At 40.2% G+C, this 15,906-nt stretch overlaps 1 protein-coding gene across 1 annotated transcript; it reads right to left on the bottom strand.

Annotated features, from left to right (window-relative positions):
* Positions 1 to 2,724: 2,724 nt before the first annotated feature.
* On the bottom strand, positions 2,725 to 15,056 carry uba2 (ubiquitin-like modifier activating enzyme 2). Its single transcript, XM_033635711.2, has 17 exons — positions 14,824 to 15,056; positions 12,837 to 12,920; positions 12,595 to 12,665; positions 12,025 to 12,089; positions 11,832 to 11,932; positions 11,545 to 11,666; positions 11,314 to 11,381; positions 11,023 to 11,144; positions 10,031 to 10,130; positions 8,301 to 8,452; positions 8,010 to 8,103; positions 7,726 to 7,838; positions 6,502 to 6,657; positions 6,161 to 6,257; positions 5,508 to 5,613; positions 5,248 to 5,390; positions 2,725 to 4,108 (listed from the first exon to the last, which is right to left on the bottom strand). Exons 1-17 carry the CDS (start codon positions 14,962 to 14,964, stop codon positions 3,894 to 3,896), a joined length of 1,950 nt encoding a protein of 649 aa, XP_033491602.1. The 5' UTR covers positions 14,965 to 15,056; the 3' UTR covers positions 2,725 to 3,893.
* Positions 15,057 to 15,906: the final 850 nt, after the last annotated feature.

Here is a 15,906-nt window from a genome sequence, read left to right as displayed (position 1 = left end):
AGGCTACTGAACTCTCCGTAAAAGAAAGCCAAACACCCACATAGACAATGAAATGTCACAAAAACTGCTGCTAGAACTATCTATTGATTTTTTTTTATAAATTTTATATTTATATATATTATTGCATATTTGTTAACTGTATGCACACAAAGCACTTTTTATGGTTGACAAATTGTATTTTAATTGCTATTCCAAGAGTCAATGCAATGCAATTTTGTTCAAGTGCACTGTTTTTCACGTGTCCTTAAATGACATTAAAGTTATCTATCTATCTATCTATCTAGATTGCCACCTAAGAATTGAAATACACCACTGTTCACAGTTGACCTCATGTTAAATTAAAAAAGTGGGGCCAACTGCTCTATGCCCTTGTAAAGGCAAACCATCTCCATCATCATGTCTTTATTTCTGTTTTTTTTTTTGTGGTGAAAGAGTCAGCAATCCATTCTACAATAACATTGTATGTTTACTTTACATAAACTATAAAACAACAAATTAACTACGAAAGGTAACTGAAGGAATACTTTATTATTTTAGTTGGTATTTTTGTCATATAGTGTACATATTTGCACTGGTGATTGCTGGGTAATATGTATGTTGATGTTGTCCAATGTCAAGTTGTAGCTAGTTTAAACCCAAAATCTTTCACTAGGGCCCATCATAATAACATGCACCAGGCCCCGTCCTAACTACCATACGTCACTGCTTCAATTCCTGCACTATGGTGAATTTTTGTGCACCAATTTGTGCCATTTTTTTCCGTATAAATGTATTGTGTTAATGTGATTTTGTCAAAATAAAAATGTTATGCTTCTTTCATGTTTTTACTGGGGGGCACATTTTCTAAATATTGAGTTGGATGTGTCGTGTCCCCTGCATCCACCCTGAAATCTACACCGATGATTGCACCCTATGATTACAAGTAAAAATCCTACATTCATAATTTTACTACAGTAAAAGAACATAAGTATTATCAGCAATAACAGCACTCATTATGAAGAATGGCCCATTTCACAGTGATCTATGTATGTTGAAATACAGTTATATTACTACTGCTGCTTTAACATAAAATCAGCATTTCAATGTTAGCGCTGGTTGGAACGGAGAAAAACTGAATCTATTCCACAGGCTGGTAGTTTGATCTACAATAATGCATTAACTGATCATATGATTTGAATGAAAATCTTGATTGGTACAGTAATTTTAGCTGTAGGCCAATGTTAGCTGTCAGGGAAAGGGAAATGATCATACCGAGTACAAGTACCTCAAGATTGTTTTAAGTATTAGTTATTTTTCCAATTAAATAGAATAGAGCCATCATTATGTTCATTATTAGTAACACCTTGGCTTTTATTTCTTGCCCCTACATCTCCCACTTACCATTTAGTAACATGTCTCTTTTCTTAAAGGTCTAGTGTGAAGGATTTAGTGGCCCCCAGTGGTGAGGTTGCAGATTGAAACTGACAAAAACTAAAGCATGTAGGTAAAGTATGGTGGCTGACACAAAAACGCAGATGGCCCCATTTAGAGCCAGTGCTTTGTTTGTCCATTCTGGGCTACTGTAAAACAACATGGCGGACTCCATGGAAGAAGACCCACTCCTTAAATAGATATAAACAGCTCCTACTAAGTAAACAAAAACACAACTTTTCTGATTTTCTGGTGGTTATAAACTCAGAGCAACATTGTTATAAATATTACATACCATTTCTGCCATTAGATGCCCCTAAATCCTGCACACTGACCTTTGACTTTTAGTTTCCTTTACAAAGGTTTTTTTTTTTCAATTTGTATTTCAATGTTTTTTTTAACGTTTTTCATTTTGAATGTGTTATTGTATGTAGAGCACTTTGAGTTGCCTTTGTGTGTGAAATATGCTATAGAAATCAGAGGTGTGGACTTGAATCACCCTCGAGTCAGAACACGATTTTAGACTCGACCTGGACTTTAACACCAATGACGCATGACTTCATTCGGACTTGACCTTCTGACTTTAAAATGCTGATAACGTCCCCCCAGCCCAAAGATTTAAAGTATCTTAAAAGTATGTTACCAATCAATTTATTTTTCATTCTTGAAAAGACTAACATTAAAGCTATTAATCCTCAGTAAGTAGCCACATATCACAGAGGAAGACGCAACAACCTCAACAACAAAAATGCTTTTTTTATATAGCATTTATGATTTTTGTAAATTTAGAGAGCCCATTCTGACTTGTTTAGGACTTGCAACTTGACTTGGGACTTGCCTGGCTTCACTTTTCTCATTTACATTACATTCATTTTTCTTTTATTCATCCATGTTTATCTTGTATCCTGACCCATCTTCCCACGGGGAACACTGAATGTTCATCGAGTTAAACTTTCTGACGTCAAGCTATTTTTTTTTTTTTATGACAGTAACGTGCAGTCTGTTGTGTGTGTGTGCTGAGTTGTAGTGTTGCATCATGGTCCTTCTTCTCAACAATGTCACACTCTGTACAGAGATGATCACATGACTGTCAGACTTTAATCCCTGAACTCAACAAACAATATATCTAGGACACCAAGAAAACAGTTGAATTTGCTGATGATGGTACACTCAGGCAAAAAAAAAAAGCTCACACAGACGTGCATTTCTGCTGTGTCATTTTAGTGTTTAGATTATTTTGGCCCTTCTAAATTCTGAAACAACTTTCTGAGTCATCATGAAAGACAGATAGATAAATAAGACAACACAAGAAGCCTCTGCATGTATTGAGTTTATTGTCTTCACCAAATTGGTCCAAAGGGCTCTCATAGCCTTTCAACAACAAGTCAGATCACAATGAAAAATGAAATTATGGACACTGACACAGGAGTTCGACTGAAGAAGACAGCAGGAGCTCAACTGCTACACTTTGTGCAAGAGGTTCCTCTGTTATTTCAGTGCAGGACTCCACTGCCATCAGATTAACCTCTGCAGTATGAAAAAGAATGACTGGTTCTGGTCAAACCACCTCTGGTTCTGTCTTTAACCGTCTCCACAAACTGTGAGCTCTTTGCTCCATAAGAACCAAGTCGTACTAATAAATAGTGACTGTAACATGTTTACATTAAACTACGACTAGGCTGGATCTAAGCTGCTTGTGCTTAGCCAGAGCCTTTAAGATACAGTGCAGTCATCAGGGAACCGTGTTAGCGGCACTGTGCTGCTCCATGGCTGTTTCTGAGTCACCTTTTTTTGATTCTCTCAGAGCTGGATGCCTCACTGTGGCGGTGTTATGGAGGGCATGGTTACAAATTCGCAGCCAAAATAATGTTAGTTCTAGAAAAGAGGTAGCAAACTAACGCCTCCATGGCACAACGTGGCCAAACTCTCCATCACTGCATCTGTGCTTTACCAACCCCATAGCAGGCATTGACAGCATCTACAGACAGACACGCTGGTTAGAGTAGCACAAGCTGCAGACTCCTGGGTCCGTCCGTCCCTTCACAGCCACTGAGATTAATATTACAACCCAAGAAAATGTTTTGGTTTTTAAATCTTTTGTTACCTGACCACAAAGCACAAAAACACCCTGACTTGTGTAGCATGAGAAATACAGTACGTTTATAAAAAATACAAAAAAAAAGCACTTTTTTAACCATCAAGAGAAGCATTTTATAGGGACCAGAAATGAATAAAAATAACAGAAGAAATTGTGTGTGTTCTCAAAAACGTTTTAAAATGTAGAATCTATTTACAGCATCATGTCAGAGCAGAGGAGTATGAAAGCACAAACACAGAGTTGGGGGGAGGGAGTGACGAAAGACCAACCAGGGCAGTAAATTGTTCATAAAAGAGGTGTTTTATTCAAACCTACTGTCAGTCTTGAGTCAAAATGACAAGCGTTCCACGAGTTCTCAGTCCTTCAGGAGACCAGGGTGGAGGGGTTAATCCAGAGCGATGATGTCGTCATCGTCATCGTTGCCGGCAGCTGCTGCGCTTGACTGGTCCGTCCGTGGGCGCTTGCTGGAGGCCTCGCCGGTTTCTGCATCCGAGTGCCTCCTCTTGGTGCCGCTGGTTGCCGCTGCTGCTGCAGAGCTGGACGACGCCCCTTCCTCCTCATCAGACTCAACGATCATGATGTCGTCATCCTCTGCCGGAGCTGAAAGGTGGCAGACAACAGCGTTTACAGATGAAAAAGAAGCAGATACAAATTTCTGTCCCCAAAAGATAACACCAGCCCTCAAAACAAGAAACTGACTGCTATTTGAGTCTTTATGAAGTTAGAGATTCAAAACACAGTGGGTTGACAAAGAAAGACATATTAATATTCTGAGATATGATTTCTTTGTTGTTGTGGATCTTAGTAAAGGTTAGTGATGTCAGTGGATGCAGAACCACAGGCCCAGCAGTTATAACACAGCTGCAGTACCAGCAGTTTCAAACCTGCAGCTCTACTAAGCAGCAACCTTCAGGGCTGAAAACTAAACCCAACACGGAAGTGCCAAAAACTCCTAATGGCCACATGAGGCTGACTCCAGAAGCCACTCAATCCCCAGAGCCCCCCATGTTAAAATGACTAAATTTGCCCAAATTTCCCCCTTCACCATAAATGTACAGGGGGTGATGTGTTGGTTTTTTTTTTTTTTTTTTTATAACTCACCCATTTACATTTAATTAAGGCTGTCTTGGCTTCTAAGTCAGATACACTCCTCACTCCTCCACAGCTCCAGCCTTTTGCCCAAATATGGTCACTTTTGGCTCTAAAACCAAAATGGCAACAGCTGAAATGTCGAACGCGAGGCTTCAATACGAGAGTCCACAAACCAATGGGTGATGTCACCATAGCTATGTCCATTATTGTTACAGTCTATGCTCTACACCTGTAGTTAAGGCCAACCTGCACCACCTACTGGCAAGGAAGGTTACAGCCACAGCATTTTAGAACTGTGCACAGACTACAGCCAATTTTCAAATTCTGATAGTTAGTTTGAGACTGTTGGGCTGCGACTTACCTTGCGATTGTTACAATGAAAAATAAAATAGTGCTATAATGACTTTACAGAAATGTAAATCCTGTCTTCAAGTATTACAAGCATCTGTGCAGTGTCTTGGTTTCTGAAAAGCCTTCAGATTCATAGTCATGATATCACTACAAAAACAGCAAAGGCGAGCAAACCCACACTCTGATACAATAAAACGATACAGCACATTCATTTCTGCTCTGTGTTTTCAACAAAGATCCAGGATCACACAAAATCAGCAGCAATGTAATGTAGACAAGACTAAGAAAAAACAAACCTTTAGAAGAGGTGGATGGCTGGGCGGAGTCCTTGTTGCCATTGGTGATGCTGTTAACCTCTTCCTGGTTAGTCTGAGGGGGCGGAGCTTTGTCTGGAGCCTCACCTACAACCTCAAACTCCACATCTCGCTCTAGTTCCTCACTGCCAATAAAAGACACACACATATAGCTTTTTTAGTTCTGTTCACTTGAGTCACCATAAAAACAAAACATAAAAAATTAGACCCATTCAACTGAGCACAATGTATTATGTACATACGTGTGCAGGACATTGACGAGGAGTGTGTAATCTTGGAGGAAATCATCGACTTGGAGACGGCTTCCATTGCGGATCCCAAAATCAGCAAGAAATTTGCTGTTGTTGGCTGTGGAGGGACAGACAGGATGGGATTTACATACACACACCTAATAACAAGTATCTGTCTATCTAAACATGTGGGGACAATGCATTATTCGTGTCTAAGTGTTTCCTTTGCACCTACACATACTCACCAAATGCAAAATGTTTAATACTGTAAACCACAATACATGTCCACATTTTAATGACTGATTTTAATATGCATTTAGATAACATGAGTTTGATGAACAAGCCCCAAGTGTATTTATTATTGTCTCACTCTTAATACTCTCTGAACTCTGCATATATTTTCTCTGCTGTGTATCTGTGTAACAAAATGTTCCAATCTAAAACTGCTCATTTCCAAACCTATAAATACAAACTCTTGAAAACCAGAGCATGAAGGCACAGCTCACTAATCGTGTCAACAGAGATGCTATTCAATAAATGTTTTTTAATCTCCTGTCTGGTCATGATGTGTTGTAGCTCGGAGATAATTAACAGATGCTGCCAGAGCGCCCTCTTGTGTCCAAACGAAGAATCCCTGCATGTGATGTTTTTCCCTTCCTCCTTACCTTCTGTCTCTCCTTCCTCTGAGGAGATGAGGATGGTCCCTTTTCCGTCCTCTATCTGAACATCTGGAGCCACCATGCCAAACCTCTCCTTCAGGATCTGGTCAAAACATACAAAAACATCAAGTCAACAACAAGTAAGACAACAGTAAACATCTCAGAGATACCATTTGAGTCCATAGCAACCTTTGCAATTCAACAGCAATAACCCCCTCCAACCATTTATGTACTGTATTCTAGTTTATATCATAAAGACAGATGAAATGCACTACCATCCAAGAACAGAGGAAGAATATTCAGATGCAAACTGTGTTTTCTGTGCAGAAACAAGCTCATCATATCACCTTGTCCTGCAGAGACTGGACTGTGGTTTTGTGGACGTTCAGTTTGACTGTGACTTCTGGTTTGCTGGCGCAGACGTAGCAGTTGGCACTGGGCGGATCCAGGACACATGGGACCAGCAGCTTCTTCCTAAGGTTGGGATGCTTGTTCAGGAAGATCTGGAGAAGAGGTGACAAAGACAAACATGAAATGTGGAAAAACAACAGAGCTGGCAGAAGGGATTCACAGTGTTGGCGCCAAGTATGTAGGCAAAAATATTCACAAGCTTCATTTAGATGCTCAGTTTATTCCCAACTGAGACTGGAAAAATTTATCAAAAGCTTTCATATCATTTGCAAAAACCAGAAATGATGTGGAGGCCATACTATGCCAGCAAACATGGCAGCTACCAGTGCTTCATATTGGCACTGTTTAGCCTGAATTTATTACTACTACTCAGTCAAAAAAGGGGGTTAACTGATGGCTGCACTCCTCTTACAGTTTTTGTTGGTGGACCTTTCCATTCGAAGAAGAGTTACCATAGTTGCACAGAAACACAGCAGATTCAGTGTTATTGGTAATACAAGAAAACTGAAGCCTAATTTATTGGTGAGCGCTTAATACTTTTGATGAGTGTTGCTCAACAGAAATTATATAATTTCAAAAGAAAAAGGGTCTCTCTACAGTTTTCTTTCATGGCGCACACCTGGAGAATTTTGTTATGTCGTGGACATCATCATCGGACAATGTGACTGCCAGTGTTACTATTGTTGCCATGGAGATAGCAGTTTTCAATCCACACCGACTCTAACCTGCGTTCAGCAGCTGTCTGCCAACAGCAGCTGTTGCATGGCTAAGAGGACAGCATCCACCCAAACTGACTTCACCAGGCTGACTGACAGCAGACATTTACTCACGTCAGCTCCACAGGAAGAAATCAACAGTGTCTGTATTTACGTATTAATTGATTTTATCTCCCCGTCCATCATAGCAAGTGAGGGAAATCTGCCATTCACAGACAGACTGTGAGCTGATCAATTAATGAATTTACAGTTAATAAGTTAAACAGAATTACCACCTCGCGGTTGTATGCCTCCACACAGCCGCCAAGTTGCAGTTAGTTTACATCCATGTCTGTGAAAAAGCAGATGCTTCACATCGCCGGCACAGAGGCAACAAAATGTTTATATCCAGGTCCTGAAAACTGCCAGGACTGATTTAACTAGCAATGGACACTTGGTACTAACCGTGCGACAGGATTCTATTTCTCCTGCCAGGATCTTCAACCCCTCCAGCACAATGAGTCCAGCGATGACAGCGTTGGTTGTAGCAATAGCTGGGATGATGTTACCTGCCATGGCTGATCACACAAATCAACAAATAGACCAATTTATACTCTTAATTAGAGACATTTATCTGAATGTGCACTACAACTGTATGATGGAATTAAGATATCCAGAACTAATTTAACACAGCAGATTCTACATGATAATTTGTTTCCTGTTTGAATGACATGAGACAACCAACTTACACTTTACATCAAAGCGACTCTTCATGTTCATGCTAAAGATGTGCATACGTAGGTTGGCTGCTGCAGTAACAAAGTCCATGGCTGGAGGGTCATCCTGACAACAAGAGGAAGCGGTGAAGGTACTAAATACACATGCGCCAATAAAACACTACATGTATCTGTGTGTCACTAACATTTCACTATGGCTGCTTATTCTCCAGCAAGAGATCTGAAATTGCCAACAAACGCATACTGGAAACTTGTTTTCTTTAGATTTTTTACAATTAAAAAGACCATGAGTTTGAGTGTTACCTTGTCCCACACCAGCTCAGCTCCTTCTCCCTTTTCCTGCAGCTGTGAGCGGAGAGTCTCTACACTGTGCTGGAACAGCTGGCAAAGACCCCAAACACCCAGAACCTGCTGGTCCTTCAAACCTGTACCTGTGAATGCCTCCTGAGGACATGCTGGAACACACAAACAATTACAGATGAACAAAAAGACATATACATAAACCAGTCCCTCCAGGATGTTGTGATTGCAGCAGTTGACATAAATTTAGCTGATCCCTGTACATTCTGCGTGAATTTGACTATTTAAAACAGGTACAATCTCATTTCATTGTAGAGCACCCACAGCATATTGATTAACTCAGCCACTGCTTGCCTCTCTCTCTGTGTTTATCATAAGACTACTGCTGGAGCTGTGATAGAGCCACACACACAGTGACAGGATTAACCGTTAGCATCACAGGGCTAATGTTACCCTACGTTTATTGATGGGTTTAATGAATGATCTGAGCCATTTTGGAGTTGGTGGGGTGAGACTGTTGGGTCTGTTTAACGGCTCAGTGTGTGATGTTAACCGTTGCTACCCCCACCAGCACTAAAAGGTTCTGTGGTAAACACTAAATGCTCATAATAATAGGCTCCAAATCTGAGACAGCGTTGCAACTATTTTTGCAATTTTCATTAACTCCAACATTTTCATTGCAAAAAACATAAAACTCTACAAATACTGCAACATGCATCGCAATTTCTTTAGAAAAGCTGACGTGAAAACAGGCATTTCAGGCCACAACAATCCTAAAAATGTCCTGCAAAATCCTGGAGGGACTAATAAAAATTTAAGACAACCAAGAGACAGGCAAACAGGTGCATAGTGGCCATGCCTACATACAGAAGACAAGAGTTAGGGATTTTCCACGGTATGAAAGGAAGTGACACTGAGCCATGCTGTTAGCTGAAACGAGCAGTTATTCAACTGCACAGCACAGCAAGTAAAGTTGTTTACCAGGGTGAAGTGTCTCTTTAACACAGCCCCAGAGTACAAACAGAAACACAGCATTCAAACTATACTCCAAATCACACTGTTAGCATGCAAAGCACTGGAATAACCACCTGAGAACAGCTGTGAGAGTCATGTGAAGCGACTGCTCACCCTGAAGAATATTAACTCCAAAATGTATCACTTGCCTTCACTGAAAATCCAACTTGGTAAAATATATATTGTATGACACTTGATTGTTTTGTGTGCTCGAAACAGAGCTGGTCTTTTCTGTTTTATCATGACAAAGTTAACTCAATTTGTATATTGACACAGAAGATTTAATTTTTCTCATTTCTCATCTCCCATGGCAGGTTGGACTGATTGCTTTTATGATAGCGTTTTCTTCTGTGCTTATAGATATAGTTACACACCTGGTTCTACTCTGTTTTCGAGGACAAACTGACCCCATCTCCTGCTCACCCTAAAAAAATGGTGTTTGCATTCTGGTGTCATGCTCAGCTTCTTCCTGACAGACAAGTAGTGTGACGTTTTTTGGCTGTTGTATTGTAAACCAGTCACACCCATAACTGCAATACTATTCCACATTTTCTTGTCTTGCTGGTGTGTTTAAGATTTGGGTTTATCTGGAGTCTATTTTGGCAGAAACAGGAGGAAAGAAGGTGGGATAAGCAAGCAGCAAACAAGCAGCAAGCGCCCAAACTTCATTTCACCAAAAGCTAAAGATGTCACTGTCATAAATATCTAAACAGGCATACCACTGTTTTCTATCTGATGCCAGTCCAGAGGTGTAGGAGCTTTCCTCTTCTTCCACAACTTGTCCATGGTCAGTAGGTACATGATGTCATCTTTGAAAAGCTGGGGAGAAGAGCCAATCAGAACTGAGCTTGTTATTGTTTGTCTGTTGTAACAATATACTAACACAGTACTGGTAAAAATAAAAAGGCTTATTAGAAAAGTAAATGTACATTTTAAAACTGTTTAAAAATCTGCTCCATTTGACAAAAAAAAAATCAAATTCCAACACAAAACTTTAACAATACACTTCTTTCATTTCCATCCATATCTTTACCAAGGATACGTGTAAAACCAGAAACACTGTCGCCACCTAAATGACTAATCACTATTTATATATAATAACTATTTATCGTCTCTAATCATTTTTAATAATTCTTAAATTGTATCAATTCAAACTGTTTTATTTTTTTTCTGCTCTGTAGCACTTTGAGATTGCTAAAATGTCAAGTGCAATACAAATAAAATTTAATATTATTATTATTATTATTATTATTATTATTATTATTATTATTATTATTATTATTATTAATAATAATCACATTTATGATTTGTGTCCTTAATTAATGAAAACTGGTTCTCGTGTTCTGCTAGGCTTTGGCTCATCTCCAGCAGGACACCAATGAAAACAAATTTAAACAGCAAATGGAGACAATTTTTTAAATTGCAATATGTAGAGATTAAATAAGGAAAACTATCTAAAATACCACAGAAGCTGTTTCAAGTATTTGATAGATGGTAGAGCCCGTGCTGTCGAAATGAAACCTTCCTACACTACTAGCTGCAAGAGCTGAGAAACACATGAAAGCAAAGCAAATAAATATTAATGTTATAACCAATTACAGACAGTCGTCCCTTGTAAAGTGAACAGAAGGTTCGGGTATCCCATACACATAAAAGGTCTGCATTTAACATTCTGAAACAGCCCAACAAGTTTGACTTGTCTGACTGGTACCTTGTTGAAGAGTTTGACTGCGTCGTATCCTGTGGAGCGGGCCCATTCCTTGGTGGAAACTCGCTTGATGTCTCCGTCCTTCTCTGAGGCTGTGGCTCGAGCTGCCGTGTCTTCAGGATTCCCTGCATACAGAGCAAACACACACATTTTACATATATGTGCTTGTGTAATTCTAGTTGTAGCACTATCCACAGTTAAAAACTGCCGCCCCAAATGGACTGAATATAGAAGCCAAAGAAGTATAACTCAATAGATGTGGTGAGACAATTGTAATGCCTCGCTCTCACTCACATGCAGCTTCTGGGTCTGCTGTGTCAGGTGACACCTCTTGATCTGCATCCTCTTCTCCAAACAGCTGGCTATAGTGGCAACAGATAAACAATGCAGGATGACCATCAGAACATAGCATAGTGGCCTCTATTGTTAAGAGCCACACGTGCAGGGCCTGTGTAGTGAAGGTTTATTGTGCAATGTACTATTTTGAACGTTAGTCCCCTTGAATGATGCAAGAATGAGCCTTACTTGAAGAGATACTTGGCCCAGACAATACAGTGAATGGGTTCAGACGGTGTGTTTCTAATGGTGCATCCTGGGAAGGTCTTCTGGGTGGGCTTAGGCTGGCACTCATAGCACTCTGTCATTCCCTGGGGAATAAGGAGAGAGGGAGCGAGACAGTATAAAGGGAGGGAAAAAAGGGTGACAGAGACACAGTGAGAGTCAGAACAGTCACTGCCAATCAACCTTTAACTGGACAGGAAATCAATGCAATGGAAATTACAACAAGTAGCATAATAATGTGCATGTTCTACCTTCTTGATCATTGTGACTTGTCCCAGGTATCCAGCAGTGCCACTCTCTATTAGAGGGATGTCTGCTGCCAAACACATCCTGTTGACATGGTTACGGGCCGCTGCAAAGACAGAAAGTGTTTTTATTTTCCTCGTCATTTGAATGTGTTGCTTCTTAGGAGTAACACAAAATCTCTGAGTAGTGAGGTCATACCTCTGTTGTCCAAAGCATTCATCACCAGCATGAACTTTCTGAAGAACTCGACGTTGTAGTCAGGGCTGTTGAAGGAAAGACACAATCAGTTCCAAATCAAAAGGACAACCATCAGCCACACACAACCATATCACAATGCGTTTTCTTTTGCTCTTCTGACCCTACTGACAACATCTGCTTCTTAGTTTGATGGAACTCTTTAATGTATTTAATGAATTAAAGAAGCAGTGTTTAGGATTTAGTAGCAGCTAGCGGTGAAGACTGCAACTGAAACTTGGTCTGTTTGTCGCTTGGGCTGCTAACTACAGTGGCTAGTGTTTGGTTTGTCCGTTATGGGCTACTGAAGAAACATGGTGGTAAAACATGGCCGACTCTGTGGGTGAGGACTTGCCCCCTATGTAGATATAAACGGCTCATTCTAAGGTAACAAAAACATAACAATTCCTTTTTTCCGGCAGTAATGCACTAAAGAAAACATACTTCTTGCACTATATTCCATTTCTGCCAATATACCCCTCTAAAATCCTACAAACTGGACCTTTAAGGAACAAGAAACAGAGAGAAACTCACTTCATGATGCTGTCATGGTATGCAGTAATATTTGCAGTGGGACAAAACTGCAAGGCGCTCTCCTTGGCCACCTGCAAAACACCAAGAACAAAGCAACTGACTGATTCAAACATGTACAAACAGCACAAACAAAGTTATCTGCAGAGTGTTTAACATAACACGCTGTCAGCTCAAACAAGACGAGCAACACCACGACGGCGTCAAGTGACAGAGGTTAGTTCTCTGACCTGATCTTTACATACCTGTGCTTTGGACTTGCCGACATGCTTCTTCTGAAAGAGGAACTGGCGGTTCAGGTTGCTGACATCAATTGTGTCCAAGTCAATCTGCCGAAATGAACAGGGTTGTAATGTCAGTCATATATAAATGGAACATGGTATGACAGCCAACTACAATCACACAAGCATTTTCACAGTTTTTGACAGAGCAATTTGTTTATATTAAAATTTGAATAAAAATATCTGCATGTACACATAATGACAAACAGGAGCAAATACACTAAATAACAAGGTTTAGATATGAAATGGCTATTGGCTACCAGTTTATGATAAACTGTGGGAAAATTCCTGATGGTAAGTACTACCTTTCAAAAAGTTGAATTTCCATTAATACCATGTTTGTTTGTCATGCTTTGAAAAACTCACGCTAATACAGACGCAGAAACAGCATGCAACATAAATTGCTATTCCCTTGTTTACAGAGTGTGTGTGTGTGCATCAGACAAACCCAGTGTTGCAACTGGCCCCTTACTCTACAATGACACGAACACTCAAACAGGCTATCTTTAATGTTAATGCAACACATTTAATATGGTTTTCATATGTTTACATGGCACAGGTATTGGCAGGTATTCAATTAAAACTTGGTGAAATGATTTCAGTGTAGGTATCAGTACTTTTTGGACATTCTGAGGACATTTTAATAATACCATATTATTACTGATAAGCATGATATGAAATTTACTGTTTTATCTCTTATCAGGGTATTCGCCATACAACTGAAACTACTGATAGGATCTCACTCAGATGTACAAAAACTCCTGTGTCAGTATGTCATCCTTTACTGTGTCTACAGTCTTTAAGGATTAATCATATAGTCCAAAATTCTGACTCACTGCTTCTGTTATGACAAAGGATTGATAAAACCACAGAGTGAAGGTCACAAGTGCAAAAAACCTCAGTCAATACAAAGGTACTGACAAGACAAGATAGTCATCTCATGATCATCTATGGAGCTCTACCATCTCTTCTCTCATTTGACTAGAGTACACAGTCAAACTACTTTACCATAGATACTCCATTTGTACATGGCAATTTTGGCAGACCTAATGTTAAGGTACTGTGCACATTTCAGAAAGAGTGAACTACAAATTGTCCTGGGGGGAGTGTAAGCCCCTATTATCTGATGTTTAGAAATCAGATTGCATATATTCATTCCATTTGTCCCTGATTGTTGGTAGCCTGACTTTAAATGTCTTGTTCTTATATGCTGACTGTTTGACTATGAATGTTTCTTGTTCTTAGCTCTCTCTTCAAATCAAAATGAGATCTAATTTAATTACATGTTACCAGAAGTCATCCATATATTTCCTGCTCATTTTCAAAGGCAGTGAATAATGGTGAGTATTAATCTATTATTCAGTTTACCCTTCAATGACCCAGAGAGGTCTGTGAACCCTTTGCTGTGATCCAGAGATAGTCAGATATGTTAGATCCAAATATCTGCCGGCTGACCCTCAAAAATACAAACATCTAATATCAAATATACAAGAGCTGCACGAAGGGGCTGAGGCTAATTAACTAAAAAAAAGCAGCTTAGCATAACTTGACAGCTATACAAAGGGGCGTCCAGGTGTTATTGTGTTGGTTTCATCCATCCGACAGTCTAAGTGGCCGCCACATTACAAAGAAGTTGTCCAGCTAAGTGTTAACGTTAATGGCGCCAAATGCGCCAGCTACACTCGCTACGGCTCAGTTCATATTTTTACAACTCCACACCAGGGCCTGTCCATTTAGCTGTAACCTTACACTCGGGAACAGACGGGGTATCAAGGACCCACTACGAACACTCGTATGATTTATTTCTTTGGATGCCACGTCCCAAGAACTAGCCGCAGCCCGCACACCTCCAGGCGCAGGCTGTGCAGCACAAAGACCTAGCATGCTAGCCAGCTAGCTAGCTAGCTAACAGACTCACACACACATACAAACAAACGTAAGTATGACGGACCACTTCGATGTTTTTGAAGCCGGTGAGGACGAGGTTCTTCAGCAGCTCGCAGCCGATCCCCCCGGCTCCCACCACCAGCACCTTGCAGGTGGAAAGGGAGTCCGCCAGTTCTTTTCGGAGGGAACCCACTAGTTGGACCATGATGAGCGGCTAGAGACAGAACCAGAGCCTGGAGCACCGAGAGGCTAGCTCGTAGCTTCTTTTTCTACAGAACCGAAGTCCCGCCCACTTCCGGGTTAATCGACTTCTTCTGTCAGATTCCGTGCTATGACGCATCAGCGCCCTCCTCAGGACGGCTGGCAACTCAAGTTGCAAGTGATACACCCTTACCTAACTGGTTATTGATCACTTTCTAGTCTACTTCTCGTTCGTGTTCATTAATAACTTTGTATTTATCTATTGTTTCTTTAAATGCCAGGGGACTAAGACAGACTTGTAAAAGGAAAGCCTTATTTTTGTTTGCCAAACAACTTCATACGGATTTTTGTTTTTTTCAAGAAAGTCATTCCACATCTGCTGATGTCATTTTTTGGAGATCTCAATGGGGTAATGATATTTGGTCTCTCAGGGCTCAGAGAGATCTGCTGGAGTAACCACGCTTAAAAATACTTTCACTGGTGATGTCCTACACTCAGACTGCAACTCCCTAGGACACTACATATGTCTTATAATAAGAGTCAATAATATTTATATCATAACTATTAATCTTTACGGTTATAATAACAAACTTGAGAATGATAAGTTACTTGACTCTATAGAGGAAAGAATTATATTTTGGCTCACCAAATACCCAAACTCTCTTCTTTTAATTGGTGGAGACTTTAATATTGCTCTAGATAATGCTACTGACAGGTGGCCTCCTGGGCGGCCTTCCTCCCTCAGCACAAACCTTAAAACACTTATGGGAAAATTTAACATTGTGGATGTATGGAGAGAAAAATTCCCTGATGAAAGATCCTTCACTTGGAGCAGCAGATCAGGATCCAGCCAGTCTCGCATTGATTTCTGGCTGCTATCCAATAACACTGATAAAGAAAAAATTACAGTAAATATCCTTGCCACACCCCTCACTGACCATAGAGC

This window comes from Epinephelus lanceolatus, chromosome 5, assembly GCF_041903045.1.
Source record: "Epinephelus lanceolatus isolate andai-2023 chromosome 5, ASM4190304v1, whole genome shotgun sequence".
Taxonomy (NCBI): domain Eukaryota; kingdom Metazoa; phylum Chordata; class Actinopteri; order Perciformes; family Serranidae; genus Epinephelus; species Epinephelus lanceolatus.
The sequence above is the reverse complement of the archived record's forward strand: the minus strand, read 5'-3'. Positions and strand labels throughout refer to the sequence as shown.

What these genes read in the sequence shown, in the direction of transcription:
- uba2 (XM_033635711.2), bottom strand. Translation starts at nt 14,964, where the DNA reads ATGGTCCAACTAGTGGGTTCCCTCCGAAAAGAACTGGCGGACTCCCTT. An exon ending in TACCATGACAGCATCATGAA is followed by an intron (nt 12,090 to 12,594) that starts GTGAGTTTCTCT and finishes TTCCTTCAACAG; the next exon opens with CCCTGACTACAACGTCGAGT. An exon ending in GAGTCGCTTTGATGTAAAGT is followed by an intron (nt 7,839 to 8,009) that starts GTAAGTTGGTTG and finishes TTGTGTGATCAG; the next exon opens with CCATGGCAGGTAACATCATC.